Source organism: Alexandromys fortis, unplaced genomic scaffold, assembly GCF_014885135.2.
Source record: "Alexandromys fortis isolate MF-2015 unplaced genomic scaffold, M_Fortis_MF-2015_v1.1 scaffold_90, whole genome shotgun sequence".
NCBI lineage: Eukaryota > Metazoa > Chordata > Mammalia > Rodentia > Cricetidae > Alexandromys > Alexandromys fortis.
This window is the reverse complement of record NW_026067985.1, coordinates 2,985,114-3,002,593: the sequence shown is the minus strand read 5'-3', so window position 1 is coordinate 3,002,593 and position 17,480 is coordinate 2,985,114. Positions and strand designations below refer to the sequence as shown.

At 50.1% G+C, this 17,480-nt stretch overlaps 1 protein-coding gene across 1 annotated transcript in view; it reads left to right on the top strand.

Moving 5' to 3' along the window:
- Nos1 (nitric oxide synthase 1) overlaps positions 1 to 17,480 on the top strand; it is a 108,098-nt gene that overhangs the window by 36,310 nt on the left and 54,308 nt on the right. The window contains 4 exon segments of the mRNA XM_050159123.1: positions 13,031 to 13,159; positions 14,758 to 14,903; positions 15,106 to 15,268; positions 16,286 to 16,377. Of these exon segments, the coding sequence (XP_050015080.1) occupies positions 13,031 to 13,159; positions 14,758 to 14,903; positions 15,106 to 15,268; positions 16,286 to 16,377 (530 nt within the window).

Sequence of the window (17,480 nt, the reverse complement as noted above, 5' to 3'; positions counted from 1 at the left end):
TGAACCACTGCGCTAGGTTATAGTTCCTTTCTTTATTAAAAATGAAGCCATGTATACTGACAAGACACGACAAAGACAGACAGGAAGTCGTGCCTCCGACCAGATCCAGGCTCCACCACCATTTGTCAGGTGTGCAGTCTGTTGTCCCGAGAGATGAGTCGGATTTTTCATTTATGGCCATTGTTTCAGGGTGTTGCACAGAAATAGCACCGTTTCTCCTTTAAACATACACTGTCTAGCCATATGCGAGCCTGTCCTACTAGGAAGCGTCTTAGTCACTGTTCTGTTGCAGGGAAGAGGCGCCATTACCAAGGCAACTCTTAGGCAAGTGTTGAACTGGGGGCCTGCTTACAGTTGCAGAGGTTCCGCTCCTCTTCATTGTGGCAGGGAAGAGGCAGCATGACGGCAGGCACTGGAGCAGTAGCTGAGAGTTACACCCTGGTCCATAGGAAGAGAGAGACTCTGGGCTGGGCGTAGGCCTTTGAAACCTCCAAGCCCACCTCAAGTGACACATCTCCAACAAGGCCACACCTCCTAATCCTTCTAATCCTCTTCAAAGTTTCACTCCCTGGTCACTAGGTATTCAAATATAGGAGTCCATGGGGCCATTCTTATTCAGACCACCTTAGGGGAGCAGCAGTCTACGTAAGCCAATCTGTTCACATAGACTCTCCACTTTGGGACCGTCCCTACCACCCAGTACTGTCACCATCTTAGCAAGACCAGGTGCCCATTATCCTTCATTAGCACACTGATGCTGTTGGGTTTATTTTTACATTTAGGATAGGAGATAAATATTTTTGTATCCATTTTTTCTTACTGTTCTTGCTCATGCATACTAGGTAGGTACTCTACCACTGAGCTATATCCTCATTCTTTTGTGGTTTTCTAGGATTCATTTTTATTATCTTAGTTATGTGTATGTGTGTGTGTATGTGTGTGTATGTGTGTATGTGTGTGTATGTGTGTGGGTATGTGTGTGTGTGTGTATGTGTGTGTATGTGTGGGTATGTGTATGGGTATGTGTGTGTATGTGTGTGGGTATGTGTGTGGGTATGTGTGTGTATGTGTGTGGGTATGTGTGTGTATGTGTGGGTATGTGTGTGGGTGTGGGGGGTATGTGTGTGTGGGTGTGTATATGTGTGTGTATGTGTGGGTATGTGCACATGAGTGCAGTGTCTACAGAGTTCAGAAAAAAGAATCAGATCCCCTGAAACTGGAATTACAGGCAGTTATGAACCTGCCAACATGGGTGTTGGGAATTGAACTTGGGTCCTCTGCAAGCATATTACCTACTCTTGGCTTCTGAGCCGTCCAGCCCCTCCCCCATTCTTTAAAAATAAATTTTTAGATGAAGTTTCTCTAAATACCCTTTAACTCACTCGATAGCCCGAGCAGTTCTTTACCCTGCCATCCTCCTGCCTCAGTTACCTGAGTAGCTGGCCATACCTTTATTATAAACAATGGGTAGAAAATGGCTAAGAAGTCCCTATGTGTCAAGAAAGCTAAGAAATGAGAAATATTCTTGCCTGCGCAATGTACACCCAAATGTGCTGTTTGAAATTGTCAGCCCGCTCTGCTGGTATGCCATTGGAGTTTGTGATCTCCTGTTGGTGAGTGGCTGAAGGAGAAGTTTGGGGAAGAAGCAGAAACATTCTGGACTTTTCTAGAAATAAATGGAAGGCCCTGGCAAAGTCTGAGCAAGGGCAGGGCTGTGACCACTTCCTTTTATGCTTTTCACCTTGTTGGAAGTGGTAGTTTGCAAAAACTCACCTTGATCTTCTAGTTAGAGGTGTCGAGCTCAGGACAGAGAATATGGCAGAAGTGATTGGGGGATGGGCTTCTTAGCCGGTGTGGCAACAGAGGGGTGATGAGGGGTGCTGAGCCCCGAGGACCCAGTAAGATGGCCGAGTGGCACTGTCTGAAAGACTGACCCAGAGCCCAGCAGTGAAGGGTTGGGCCCACTCTACCCCTCACATCAGATCCTCAGAACAATCCATGACCAAAAACTCCAAACCATTGGTCTAACACGCTCTTCCCAGATGCACTGACTGTAAAGCCAGCCTCCACACTGCTGAAGGAGCTGAGCGTGATGATGGGGTTGCAAGTTCAAGGGTAGCCTGGGTGACATAGTGAGACCCTTTCTCAGAAAGGGAAAATAAGTGCCCTGGATATAACTGGCACAAGAGGGCGCTTTCCCAGCATTCACTTGGTTCTGTATCTAATCCTCAAGACAGACGGAGCAAGTGCTTTTCTTTTTTTTCTTTTTTTTCTTTTTTTTTTAAATATTTATTTTATTTATTTATTATGTATACAATATTCTGTCTGTGTGTATGCCTGCAGGCCGGAAGAGGGCACCAGACCTCTTTACAGATGGTTGTGAGCCACCATGTGGTTGCCGGGAATTGAACTCAGGACCTTTGGAAGAGCAGGCAATGCTCTTAACCACTGAGCCATCTCTCCAGCCCAGCAAGTGCTTTCCTTGAGACCCAAGTTCAGGGTACATTTGCCAGATCCAGAGATAAGGAGGCAGCGCTGTGGCCCGTCAGCCTCTCATCTGCACACCCTGGGCCTTCATGTGGAGCCAGTCAATACAGAGCTGGTCTTGTCGGCTGTGGACTGTCTCCCAGAGGCATCAAACCATCTCACCTGACGCTGCTAAAGCCCGCCTCCTTCTTCCCTGAAGCAGTTTGCTTTTCTCTTTCATACTTTAACCAACATTTTTTATTTTAATTGTTTTGAGAATTTCAAACAGGAGTGCTGAGCTTACATCATTTCCTGCCCTCCCTCTCCCTGCTCAAACGCCTCCCATCTCCCTCACTCCTGATCCAATTCATGATCTCTTCTTTAGTCATTCTTGGTGTGTGTATGTGTGTGTGTGTGTGTGTGCATGCACACGGGCATCACAGTCAGGCATTTTCTGTATTTGCACAGCAGTGGCTTTCTGTGATGCTACCTTCATCTGCTACTTCTGTGACATCTGCTACTTCAGACAGACAGCACTGTTCACTGCACAAAGGGACCTCACTGTCTGCTTCCCCAGTCTGAAAGGGACTGGTGACCATAGAGGGGGCAGCGGTCTATATTGCCCCTCCCCAGAATTGGGCATAGGGACAGAGAGTATGTATGAAGAAAGCAAGGAAGATAAAGGCTGGACATGAGAAAGAACTTCCTAACTCAGAGCACCATTTTTTTTTTTTTAAGAAATAATGAGGCCACACTCTTGGCCCAGAGAGGAGTGCCACCATCCTTGGGGGCTCGTGTTTGTTTAAATTTGGAGAGCCTGGCACACAGGTGCCACCCTTAAGCCAGCCTGGGAAAGCCGAGATGTTTCTTTCTATACCAGGTGACGTCTCTTGGGTAGCTGTGAGGAGGACCAGAAAACCTGTAGTTTCTAGTCTTTGGTGATATCTCTGTGGACCTCGTCCTGCACATCCTCAGCGCAAATTGCATCTGGCCCAAGATGGAAGGTGGGACGAGCTACTTCCCATGCTTCCAAATGCTTCTAGCTCTGGGCTAGAAGCAGAGAACAGCCAACTCCACCTTTCCTGCCCTCAAGAGCCTCGTGGAGAAATGCACATCTGCTGTGTGCTTCGTGCTAAGCAGGGTCTTATGGGAACCGGTGGGGCTCATTGGCCAGCACGGGAGGCTTGCTCTGAGAGGTAACACTGGGCCTGAGCTTTTGAAGATCAATAGGAGTTTGCCTAGCGTAAAGTAGATAAAAGTTTCCCGGTAAAAACAAATGATTATGGCTGACAAGCTATGGGTTTGCATTTCTGAGGCTCTCTCCTGGATCTCTGCTGTTATCTTTGATGCTCACACCACCATGCTAAGGCCCTTCTGTGACAATCACCATATGTAAAATGTCACAACAGATAAATAGCGTGAGACCTAATGCCTGTCCCCTCTCCCTGTGTTCTTTTCTCTCTACTGCGACAGAATGTCTGACCAGGCAGCTTTAGAGAGGAGAGGTTGTTTTCATTTCACAGTTCAGGGGGTTCAGTCCACTATGGCAGGAAAGACATAGAGGTGGGAGCCATCTTGGCTGCAGCCGTGGCAGGAGGGTGAAGCTACATGATCATATCTTGGCTGATCAGGAAGTGGAGCTAAAACAGGAAGTGGGGCAGAAATATTTCCTCATTGCTAGTCACCCAGTGACTCACTTCCACTAGCCAGGCCCCTGGCCTCTCAACATCGTCACCCTCTGAGGTCCAATTTTTCAAAACATGAGCTTGTGGCACCCATGTCCCATTCAGCCAGAATGCTCTATAGATCCCTAGGAATGGAACCCAGCCCTTCTCAATGTCCCCCTTTCATTGGTTATCCATGTCCCTCATGTGTCCCAGTGGTTCCCTAATGGAAAAATAACTTCGCACCATCTGGAGGCAGATGTCCCCTTCCAGAGTCTAACCAACCACTCGCCCAGCCCTCAGTGCACAGGAAGTGAAGGTTCCAAGCCGGAAGTGGCTTCTCCCCTGGAGTCTGCCCTTCTCTGTCTCCAGCCTCCTGCTGGTTGAAGAGATTACACAGTCACTCTAGTGGCCTTTCTTGTGATTCTCTCCCAACCCCTCACCTCAGCGGGAACTGGCATTTCCTCTCCCTAGGGACTGAGGGCTTCCTGGCCACTTTCAAAATGTCAGAACTCATTGTGGAGCCTCTCTGTATTTCCAATCAAATGCCAGCACTTCGGCCTCTGGGGAGTTCCAAATTACAAGTCAGGAGGAGCCAGGCTCCTGAGCTCATACTCCCTAGTCTGCATGGGAATCTCCAAGACCTCGGGGGCCAGCTCTGTTGAATGGCAGAGGGACAGCAACCCTATGGGCCCCGGCAGCAGAGGGATAGAGCAGACACTCTGTCTCACAGCTTCGGGCCCATGGCAACAGCAGGGAACCTCAGTCAGCCCTGACCCAGGCTTGTTAGTGATGTCAAAATAAAAATAACAGCTGTGGAGATAGACATGTAGCCATTGGAGCCCAGGGTTCCCTGGCCATGGCGTAGCAACCAACGCTGCTGTAGATGGCGCCAGGATGGCCTAGTCCTCACTAGTGATTGACATCAGATGACAAGTTAGCAAGGAGCCAAGACCCTCCCCTCATCACAAGGACTCATCCTCGTCTCCTATGGAATAATGCCGTGCCTGGTACTTACTGAGCCTTGTCAGTGCTGTGCTGAGTACTTCCGGATTGCCATCTCTTTTCATCCCTAGCCCTACCCAGGGTAGTGCTGTCTGCATAGTGTGTGTCTTGACTGGTACCCATAGATCCACTGGGGCACAGGCTGAAAATACTCACAAAATTGCACCTACACTGAATGATGTAGACTATTGTTTTTATTACCCCCTTTCTAATATTGCAGCGCAGCTACTTGGGTCATGTTTCTAGAGATAACTTAAAAGTATATAGACGACTGGGCTGGCAAGATGGCTCAGTGGGTAGGAGCACTTGCGGAACAAGCATGAGGACCTGAGTTCAAATCTGGCACCCACATAAAAAGCTAGGTATGGCTGTACATGCCTATAACCCCAGCCTTTGGGGCTAGAGACAGAAGGATCTCAAGAGCTTTTTGGCCAGTCAGCCTAGGCGATGTGGTAGGCTCCAGCCTCAGTGAGAGACCCTGTTTTGAAGGACAAGGCAGAGAGTGATGGGGGAAAACACCCAAAGCCCTGCATCTTGCTCTGGCCTCTGCAGGCACAAACACATGACCTGTACACTCAAGTGTATGCAACACACACACACACTACACACACACACACACACACACACACACACACACACACCACCCCTCTGTTGCCCCTATATTATAGCTGGGGAAACTGAGGCACAGAGATTTAGTATCTCAGTGAAGACCAGTGAGTTCCGGAGATGACATATAACCACAGTCCCACCATCTCAGGGCCCACCCTCAGCTTAATGAGGCCTTGTGTGGAATTAAAGTGGCCAGAGAATAAGGTCGCCGTTTTTATAGTAACTGCCCCATAGAATTGAGGAATGGACACTGCACACATGTCAACACAGTGAAGTCACAGTCACCAGACCTACAGCTAACATCACTGCAAATGAGAAAAATGAAAGACTTTTCCTAACGCCAGGAACAGGGGCGGGTGAAGGGGCTCGGTGGGTAACAGTGCCTGCCTTCAAGCCTGACAGCCTGAGTCTGGCTAATTACTAACTCACTAACATGAGGCAGGGGACTAAGAAACTACAACTCCCCTCTTTCATCGGCATCCTGTCTGTCATCCACATCCGTGACCTGTGTCTCCAGCCCCGTCACCTGTGCCTAGTTGAACAGACACTTGGGCTCTCCGACCCTGTTCTGTCAATGAGGACTGAGAGCTGGTGGATATGCTCTGGGCTGGGCCCTTCTGGGCACTAAGTAGACATTTGCAAGAGATTGCTCAAAACCAGCTGAAACTGGGTGTGGCCGCATCCCTGAAGGAGTTCAGGGCCACCGTTTCTTAGTCAGATGTTTGCCTTGACTTCCGGAAGCATCTCTCCTAAGACAAGCTAGCATGGATACTTCCAGCAGCCATAGTGCTGGTCATTGGAGGTCTCAGAGACTTCTGTCCCCACATGACCCACATAGTCTACCCATCCAGCTGTCGCTAGGAGAGGCCGTTGGCTGTGCGCTGGCTGACATCTCTTGATGCCAGTGGGCTCCTCCCTCCCTGACCTCTGTCTGACCTCTTGAGCATGGAGATAAACCCCCTGGCTGACCCCACCTTGCTTGGGTCAACTCAGCCACATTGAATCCCACTGCCCTTAAGAAGCAGACCCTTCAAAACCATGCATTCCAGAAACTTCTCCTGAACAGGGCCTTTTATCTACAGTGGTGAGTGACGGAATACAGTCTCTGCCAATGCCTTCCTCCCTCTGCCTAAGCAGTCTGTTTGGTGACCCCTAGTCTTTATAGGTCCCTTGTTTGAAAGTGTCACCAGCTCTAGGGAGATCACTCCCTCAATAAAATGCTTGCTGCCCAAGCATGAGAACCTAAGTTCAAATCCCCAGCACCCATGTAAAAAGCCAGGCAACAGAGTATACACCTGTACCTAAGTACTGGGGTGTCAGAGAGAGAATTCCTAGACTTCACTGGCCAACCAGTCTGACCAAATGGCAAGTTCCATGTTCAGTGAGAGAACCTGTCTCAAGAAATAAGGTGGAAGGCACGCAATAGGGAACTCTGGGCACCACACACATGTGTACAAACAGGTAGAGATATGACACACATGCACACATGTGCACACACATATACACTCGTGTGCACATGCACACACATACCCCACATGCACACAAAGACATCAAGTCCTGCTGTCTGGGGGGGTCAGAGCCAGGGTGGAGCCAGGAAATGGGGTTTGAATGCCCTAGACCAATGTTTGGGTTCAGCCCTGTGGGAACTTCCACATATTCTGCTAAAGGTTTGTTTCCATAGCCAGTGTACTCAATGCAGGCTGTCCCACCTAGGAAGGCCATGGCATTTGATGGGGAACCAAGCAGAATTCTCTGAATGTTGAGTCACTGTATGGCTCACTGTCAAAACCCTTTTCCCATAACCTTAGCCCAGACTGAGCTGCCCACCCCTGCCCCAACTGATAGCTGAGACCCCCTTCACTTTCCAACAGAGATCCTGACAGCTCCAGAGAGCCTTCCCTTCATTCTGCTCCCAAAACATTTGAAGCATGTGTGTTTAGAGAGTTCACATGCAGGAGACGAGCCACAGGTATTTATAGGACTCGTTATTAAAATTAATGTCCCGGGCACATAACAGTTCTGGTGTGGCCACAGGGCCAAGTTCAGGGTTATCGAGGAACGTGTAGCTATCCAGAAGTTTCTCCAGGATGGGGGTCAATGTCAGTTTTCTAGCTTTTGGGGGGTTACATGTCCAGGTACATGTGTGTTCATGTGTGTGCAGGTGCACATGGGGGGGTGCATACATGTGCAGGTGCACGTGTGTGGATGGATATGCACGTGTATTTCTGTAAACATGAGGTCAGAGGTCAATGCCCTGTGTCACCCTCAATCATTCTCCATTTTTTTCTCTTAAGAAATTTCATGCACGTATACAATGCATTTTGGTCATATCCATCCTGTATCCCCTTCTTCCAGCCTCCTCACCATCCCTACCCCAACATACCCTCTGTCTCCCTCCCAATTTCACGTCCTTTTGTGGTTTTATATTTTTATAACCCACTAATCCATTTAGTACTGCCTGCAGTACATGGTTCATGCCCCAGTAGGTGACTCCACTTGCTTTTCTGAGCCAGGGTGTCTCACTAAACCTGTTTTGACTGGACCAACTGGCCGGAGTGCCCCAGAGATCCCCCTGTCCCTCTGTCCCAATGCTAGGGTTTCAAGCACAAAATTGTGACAGCTGACTTCTTCCATGGGTGCTGGGGATCTGAACTCAGGTCCTCAGACTTGCACAGCTCGCTCTCTAGAAACTGAGCTAAGCATCCCTCCTCCCCCCCACCCCCCCACCCCCGCTCACATTGTACTTTAAGGGCCTCTCTAAACTCAGGGGTCTGAACCACCTCCTCTCTCACACTAGAACAGGTCTGCTTCCCAGAACTCCTCCTCTTCCCCACCCCCATGGACTAGAACACGGTACGATGGTGAGAGGAAATTAAAGCGAGCGGTTGCCAGTATCATAGGGTCACTGTAGGGACTGGGTCACTTTGAACACAATGCTTTGCACATAACCCACAGAAATCATTCCCCAGGTCCCAAGCACAATTGGCTCCATCCTCCAAACAATTTGCTTATGGCATGGATGCTACACTACCAGGGACCATAACTGGCTTAAGCTGGCTCTCTTGAAGAAGAAGTCCCCACAGGTTGGGGCAGGTGTTGCCTAGGGTTGCAGGAAGATCACAGGAGGCGGCGTCTAGCCCCTGTGGTGTGATGGCCTGCTGCCCGGCTTGGCCCCGGCTTGCTGTCCTCATTTCAGGACAAGTCCAGAAGAGGCAGGTTGATGCAGGGCTGTCACAGAGCGGCCATGGCTGGTGCCAACAGGGAAGAAGGGAGATGCTGGCTGACTGCAAGCTTGGGCTCAGCTCCAGGGCTCACTCATCCGGGCTGCATAACCCAGTCCTAACAACCTGGTGCTTTGTGTCACCATTATGACACAGAGAACTGAAAGTCACAAAAGCCTTCGTGATCCCAAGATTTTCCTCTTTGGGTGGGGGAGTGTCTGCCCCTGAATTCCCCTTTTCTACATAATGTCAGCCATGTTGAATCAAGGACTATGTAGTGACTACATTGTAACCTGTTACCACAGTCTTCAGTTTGATTACGGTGACAAACTACCCAGAAAAAGCAACATATGGAAGGGGGGTTCTTTCTGGCTGACAGTCTGAGGGGAGAGGGGAAAGCATGGCGGCAGGAGCTTGAGCTAGCTGGTTACATTCATTGTACATAGTCAGAAGGCAGAGGGGGGAGAGAGAGGAGTGCTGGGGCTCAGCTCACTTCTCTGTATTCAGTTCCAAGACCCCAGGTCCTAGGACAATGGCACTCACAGTTGGGACTGAGTCTTCTCACCTCAACTAACTTAATCTGTGAACTCTCCTACTGACATGCCCAGGAGCCTGTCTCCATGGTGATTCTAGATCCTCTCAAATGACAGCCAACATTAGCCACCACAGTCACATTCAAACGTACTGGGTTTTGGGACATCGATATAAGGATTTGACAGGACAAGTCTATTGGGAACACACAGGTCCTTGACCCTGCTCTGACATCTTTCTGCCTGCCATGAGATTCTTGCTTCAAACACTTCCTCCCTCCAGCCCTCACATTCTCCCCCATGCTTCTCAGAGTCTGGTAATGTCTCATCAAGTTTTCAGGACATCAATGGCCCTAACAGGAAGCCACTAGGCTGACTTCTCACACCCCAGACTCTCAGCTGCCCATCCTGTACACCATGTTCAGCTCAACTCCCTCTTCCAATCCCACGTCCAGATCTACTCTCCAGCTGTGCCCCCACCACGCTGTGGAGAAAGCATCTCCAAGGCTCTCAGCCTTCCCGTCCTCCCTCCCACGATCCTTGAAATCCTTAGCATTTCAGTTTCGCGGTGGTGAGAAAGCAATATTTATTCTGTAGAAATTGTACTTGAGGTTTTGCGGGAATATACAGCCCAATCGTTGTAGCTCCCTCTCAGTGAGAAATCACAGAGAAGCACCCAGCACTCCACAGTGAGCTTTGGCTACTGAGCCGGAATGCCCCACGGGTTAGGTGTCATCTGAGTTTTCTCCTTGGGATACTTTCACTTTACAATAGGTCTGTCGGGTTGTGACCCCGTGAAAAGTCTAGGTGCCTCTGTTAATAGCCCCTGGCTTCCATCAAGCAACTCACTCAAGCTCAGCAGCTTCATGGTTCACTGCTCCCCCCCCCCCAAATCAAGACTTGACCAGAGTCCTTGGCTATGCATTTAGGTCACTTGATGGTTTCAAGGATGCTAAGAGCAAACAAACAAGAAAGTCAGACATGGTGCCTGTATCTTGGACTTGCAGCTTACACTTGGAGAACTGGAGAGGGGTGGACCTGTGGGACTCGCTGGCTGGCTAGCGAACTGCTTGTTGGCTACTGACCAATAGAAGATCCTGTCTCGCAATAAGGGGGATGGTGCCTGAGATAACACCCAAGGTTGTCTTCTGCCTTTCACACACACATGCACGCATGCACACACACGTGCACGCACATGCACACATACAGAGGCAAAAAAGACCCCCGCAGGCTATGATAAGTGTTCTACAGATGTTTAACATGTGGTAAGGGTCACTGGAGAGCAGGGCACACAGGGATATTTCCTAGAAATTCTGGAAAGACCTCCACCCCAATGGCATTTGAGCAAAATAGGCCAGTGGCAAAATTGGAGACATCTTTGGAACTCTCCAGTCTCTGTTTCTGTCATAATTATATATAACACAGTGACACTGCCGTGTTCACGAAGCCCTGAACGGGTCAGGCCTGATGGCAGAGGCCCATGACTCCCGCTACTCAGGAGGCTGAGGCAGGATAACAAGTTCGGGGTCAGCCTGGGCTACGCAGTAAGTGCAAAGCCTGCCTGGAAAGGTTAACAGAATTGCTTCAAAGGTTGGGGATGGAGCTCAGTGGGTAACACTTGCCTACGTGTGTGTGAAGGCCTGGGTTCAGTCTCAGCGCTTCGCAAGAGAAACGGGCAACAGGGTGGGCCGTGAAAACCTCACCCCTGAAACCTGAGCTTTCTATTGTTCCATGAAACACAAAATATTATTCTTATTTGGGTTGTTGTACTAAACCGTGTAAAAATGGGGGGAAAGGGCTCTCCAGAAACACAAACATGCATTGGCTGAGCCCACAGGCTACAGAGCCCAGACCCCTGCCTCAGGACAGTCGGTGAGCCATTCCTGTTCCCCAGTGACGGGGTTAGCACTGTCACCTGGGGCGGGGGGGGGGGGGGGGGGGGCGGGGGGGGGGGGGGGGGGGGGGGGGGGGGGGGGGCTCAGCCTCCATGGACCTGAGTGCCTAGGTATTTCTCTTGGGCTTCTAAGAATCCCTCAGCAGAGTGAGTCTGTGGGCATCCAGCTAGAGCAGGTGTCCCCCCACGGGGACACTTCCATCCTCCTACAGCAGACACGAAACTGGGAACGGAATGGACAGGTGTGGCTGCCACCACAGTCTACACGTGCCCACCCAGCCTTGCGGCTCTGAACGTGCTGATCTGCATTTTGAGCAGAGACTTTGGTTCCCACTCAGAAAGCCATTTGTGTCCTGTATGCAGGGCCCCTGTCTCCTACACTCCATCTCCTCATTTATCCCCTCCCTGTCATCCAGTGTCTCTGAAGGCTAATCAAAGCCAGGTGCAGCAGGCCCAGCAAGGCTTCTGGTGTGCTACCCAGGAGCTCCCATTGGTCCGTTATCTTGTTTCTCTGCTGCGTGGTAGCAAGGGCTAAAGGCCATTGGCCAGCCACACCCTACACCTGATCCTCATTCCCACCACTGTCCGAACCTCTGCCCTCCCATCACGATGGGAACACTGTGTCCACGGCTCCCTCTTGGAGCTATCACTCAGTCTCCATGGCGCCAATGCAAGCAGCCCAGAGTGACGCTAGAATCGTGTTGAGCGATACCCAGTTCTGAGGGAGGAAAGCAGAGCTGGTCTTTGAAGACTCAGGCTGTCAACTCCATCATATAACTCATAGCTGTCCTCCTGCCTCAGCGCTTCCAAGCTTGTGAGCCATGGGCTTGACCTTTAACCATGCCTGGGTTTTTCACACGGGTTCCAGGAATCAAACTTAGGTCTATGTTCCTGGTGAAGCAGCTGAACCAGCGCCCCAAGCCCCTGGTCCTTTAACTCAGCAAGTTCACCCTGACCACAGGCCCTTGCGCTCACCTCTCTCCATCCCCTCCCTTCCTTTATGTTCTCATCCCACCGCAACGCTACCATTTTTGTGCCTGCTTGTTCTTTCTCTCCTGTTTCAGGAGGCTGAGGTCACCGATGTTCACTGAGTATGTTTGGCCATGAGTTCTGAGTTAGGATGAAAAGGGGGCCATAAGAGCTTGTGAGTTAGAACTTGCACTTGAGTGAGTCACACAGCTCAGACTCCTCCCTCTCCAGCTTGTCTCTCACATGGGGGTGTCCCCACCAAACAAATGACCCCGTTTCTACAACTCTAAGGACTGTAACCATTCAAAGGTCCTCTCAGTCATTTATTCATTCCACAAACGTTCACCGGGTCTCTCAGAGGCATTCTAGATATTAGAACATAGAGTCTATTCTAGATACTCTTGACTCTGGGGCAGACACTGAAGCAATCACCTGTGACCTCTTGCCTTCTACCCCAGGACTGAATCCATAGCTTTTTCCCGTGCCATGATGTGTCTTTTGCATAGGCAAAGCTGTTGGTTTCTGGGAATCTCACACCTGGCACGGGGGGGGGGGGGTGCTTCTCTCTGAAGGCAGTGGGTGACCTAAAAAGAGCAAAGCCTATAAGTCCCAGACGAGACATCGCGGCCCCTCTGGTCCTGTGTCGTGTGTCACTTTCCTTCTCATTCGCAGCCCCCCACCTCGGGAAAGCAGTCCCCCACCAAGAATGGCAGCCCTTCCAGGTGCCCCCGCTTCCTCAAGGTCAAGAACTGGGAGACAGATGTGGTCCTCACTGACACTCTGCACCTCAAGAGTACATTGGTGAGTGTTGGGAGGAGGGGGAGGGGCATCTGTGGGGGGGTCATATGCATGGCAATGTCATCAACACAGCCTGCAGCCCACCCCATCAGAGGCCAGAATCCCCGCCCACGTAGTGACAGCCAGGGGCTCTGCAGGCACAGCCTCACGCCTCCCTGAGTGCTCTACCGATGGGGTTTTTCTGTGTGAGCACCTTGCTCCCAGCAGAAGGTAAGGGTCCTCGCACATTCCTTCACCTCTGACAGTGTGATCACAGATGGGCGCTGAACCAACCTTTCCTTGTTTCCCACTGTGGCCTCTGTCCTCTACCACATTCTTAATGCTCAACACTCCAACCCATTGCCTTCCATTTTTGTTTAAAAAAAAAAAAAAAAGTCTCTTGAAGGAGCATTGTATCTGTTGGCTAGTGCCACGTAACAAGCAGGCCTCAAACTCAGTGCCTGAAAACAACTGCTATGTGTTGCTTTTTGTAAATGCACAGTGTGGCCAGATGGCTCTGCAGACCTGACCAAGAAGTGGCTAGTTTTGACAGAGTCTATCTCACGCACCTTCAGTCACCCTAGAAGACTGTGTAAAGCCCTGGGTTTAAGCACCAGAGCACAGGTGGTGTGATGGTGTGTGACTATAGACTCTACACTCAGGAGGTAGGGGCAGCAGGTCGGAATTCAAAGGTCATCTTTGGCCTCAGACATATAAAGACCTCATCTCAGTAATAATAATAATAATGATAATAATAATATCTGTGACAGCAATGATGAGATGGTGCTGACAATGACAATGTCATTATTGGTTCTCTTTGATCAAACTGAATAAAAAAGATTTTCTGGGAATGGGTGCAGTGGCACACACCTGTACTTTTAGCACTTGAGAGGTGAAGGCAGAAAGTTGAAAACTTAAGGCCAACCTCAGGTGCATAGTGAGTTCAAGACCAACCAGCCTGGGCTGTATGAGATGCTGTCTCAAAACCCAAAATATAGATGATACATAGATGGTAGATAGATAGATAGATAGATAGATAGATAGATAGATAGATAGGATAGATGATTGATTGATAGATAGATAGATAGATAGATAGATAGATAGGATAGATGATAGATAGATAGATAGATAGATAGATAGATAGATAGATAGATAGATAGATAGATAGAGGATAGTGAGAGAGATGATCAATGATAAATGAGTAAATAACTAATGAATTGATAGGTAGATGAGTATACACATAATAGAGTTAATAAATGATGGATGGATAGAGGATAGGTAGACAGATAGGCACATAGATAATTGATAGGTTGATGATAGGTAGATAATATGTGGATAATAGATGATAAATAATATATAGATGACAGGTAGATAGATGACAGGTTCCCTTCCCTAACTGACCTGTGCAAACACTTTGGGCAGCTTAAAACAAGGCCACCGCTCCTTGAGGGCTTTGACCAATCATGTCCAGCAATAATTTGAAGCTGGCTTGGGAGATCCTTTTGGGATGGAAGGTTGAGTCAGCCTGACTGTGAGTCCCGGGTCCTGGTCCTCAGTCATGACGCTTGCCAACTATGGTGGCGAGAAGCCAGACACTCACTCACCTCCCTCTTGGCTCCCAGGAAACGGGGTGCACAGAGCACATCTGCATGGGCTCTGTCATGCTGCCATCCCAGCACACTCGGAAGCCAGAAGATGTCCGCACAAAGGACCAGCTCTTCCCGCTAGCCAAAGAATTTCTCGACCAATACTACTCGTCCATTAAAAGGCAAGTACAGAGGCCTAGGCAATTGGACCAGTAGGGGAAATGCTTCTTGTTTAAGTGTGAGGACCTGAGTACGGATCCCCAGCACTCTGTGAACACAGAGCTTATTGGAAAGTGCCTGCAACTCCGCTGCTGGGGGAGTAGGGAGAACTCTTCCAAGCCATCACACTGTGGCCCTCTCCCTGCCCCATCCCCGCTCCCTTAGGTTTGGCTCCAAGGCGCACATGGACAGGCTGGAGGAGGTGAACAAGGAGATCGAAAGCACCAGCACCTACCAGCTCAAGGACACCGAGCTCATCTACGGAGCCAAGCATGCCTGGCGGAATGCCTCTCGATGCGTGGGCAGGATCCAGTGGTCCAAGCTGCAGGTAGGTGGTGACACTTAGGCGCCTGGAAGACCCTCTGGAAGGGAACAAGCCAATGGGGCAGATGGCGTTTCAAAAGAGATCCAGTCTAGTGGAGACCCATCAGAACACTGTTCTTCGCTGGAGGAAATCACCATGCCTCCTGGGAGAACTCAGGCGAATGTCTTGTTTGCCGAAGTCCTCACCACTCCCTTCTGCTGTCTCTTTTCCTGAAGACCCCACTCCCTTTATCTTGCACCTGCCCGAAGGTGTTCACTTCTGCACCCCTAGTTTGAGTCTGTCCTAGAGAGCAGCTTAATGTTACAAGTAGATTGGTTTGTCGGATCAATTCTTTCTGTTCGAAGGACTGTACTAGCGTGTATCGTGCATACTGACGGCTTCATTATGGCGTTCACTTACATAACAAATTTCGATCATATTCGTTACCCACTACCTTCTCTTGCTATCTTCCTGTTCCCAGCTGTCCTCTTCTACTTCCGGGTCCTATATTTTATTTTTATGTTCTGTGACCCCACTGATTTGATTTGGGCTTCTGGCACAAGCTGGGGTGTGGGGTTACTCACTAAGGTGGGGCCAGCTTTCCGGTGCTACATCACCAGAGAAAGTGAGAAGCCATCAATTCCCAGCAGCTCCTCAGGGCAGAGCAGGGTCTCGTGAGCTCCCACCTCCACCCTCAGCTCTATATTATTTGATTTTTTTTTTTTTTTGCTAGTTTTTAAACTCCTGGTGAGCCCACAGGAAATACAACCAGCCCCAGACAGCTTGCTCCGTTCTTCACCACCTAGTCATGTGACCTCTACGCATACTTTTGGGGACATTTCCTCGGTTATTGGCATAGAAAAGCAAAAAGCAATACAAAATTATACAGCCTGGACCTCAAGAGTAGGGGGGCTGGCTATCCAAGAGCAGTGGGGGGGGGGGCAGAGGCAGTGAGTTCAGGGTCCCCTAGAGAGGAAGTCTGCCCTGGACCTGCCAGGGAGAGGGGAGGCAGCCAGCAGTCCCACCACGCACTTTCCACAGGTGTTCGATGCCAGAGACTGCACCACGGCCCACGGCATGTTCAACTACATCTGTAACCACGTCAAGTATGCCACCAACAAGGGGAACCTCAGGTGAGACGTCGGGGTGGGATGGAGCAGGTGATGACCCTGCCGTGCGGAGCCCTAGTTCTGGATGTGGCTGAGCTGCCAGGAGGAAAGGCTGTGCCCTCCAGCTGGCAGAAATACCCTGGTATTCTTATCCTCTGCCCCTCCTCTGCTGGAGAGAACAACAAAACTGAGAGTCACACTGGACTGTCCTTCCCTGCCACCCACAGAGAGGTCAGGAAACTAGTTAAAATTCCTAGAAAGAAAAAGTAAATAAATAAGCGCCCCTTTCCAAGTAGAGCCGGCTCTCATGGCATCCCAACCTGCTCCACCTGTGGCTGCCTCCCATCCGCAGGACTCTGTGCCTTCCCATTCTGCCCCAGTTAGCCCCGCCTGAACCCATACAAAGAACATAATCTACGCAAGCCAGCTGAGCCAGGGAGGTGCCTCGGTCTGTGATTTCCACCCTGGCCTCAGCTCCTTCCTCACAGATGAGGCCCCATCCACAGCTGGCTGCACTTGTCAATCCTGTCGGTGACATCTGTTCCCCCCCCCCCCACTGCTGAGAATCAGTCCCGCCTCAGAAACACCCAAGGCTCTTTCATGGATATTCCCACAAACCCCGGCCTGCCCTGAGCTCATACAGAGGGGGCTTGTCTGCCTCAGGAATGGACTTCCTTGCCGCCTGAGCTACTGCTTGAGACAGAAACAATATGTATGAGAGGAATTCATATTTAGGACTCTTTGCTAAGTAACATCACCCTGAGAAAAATGTCAAAAGAACTTCCCAGCAAGTGGCTAGAGAGGATGTTCAGTTGGTGAGGAGCGTGTTGTACCAGCTTAGGGGTCTGAGTTCAAATCCAGGACCTGTGCTTTAAAAAGGCCAGTGTAGCAGCATGTGCTTACAATCCCAGTGCTGAGAAAGTAAAGATAGGGAATTCCTGCAACCTGCTGCCAGCCAGCCTAGCAAGCCAGTAAGCTTCACGGCAGTTGAGGGACCTTGTCTCAAAAAGCAGGATGGGCCTCTGGCCACCTATACACACACACACACACACACACACACAGAGAGAGAGAGAGAGAGAGAGAGAGAGAGAGAGAGAGAGAGAGAGAGAGAGAGAGAGAGAGAGAGA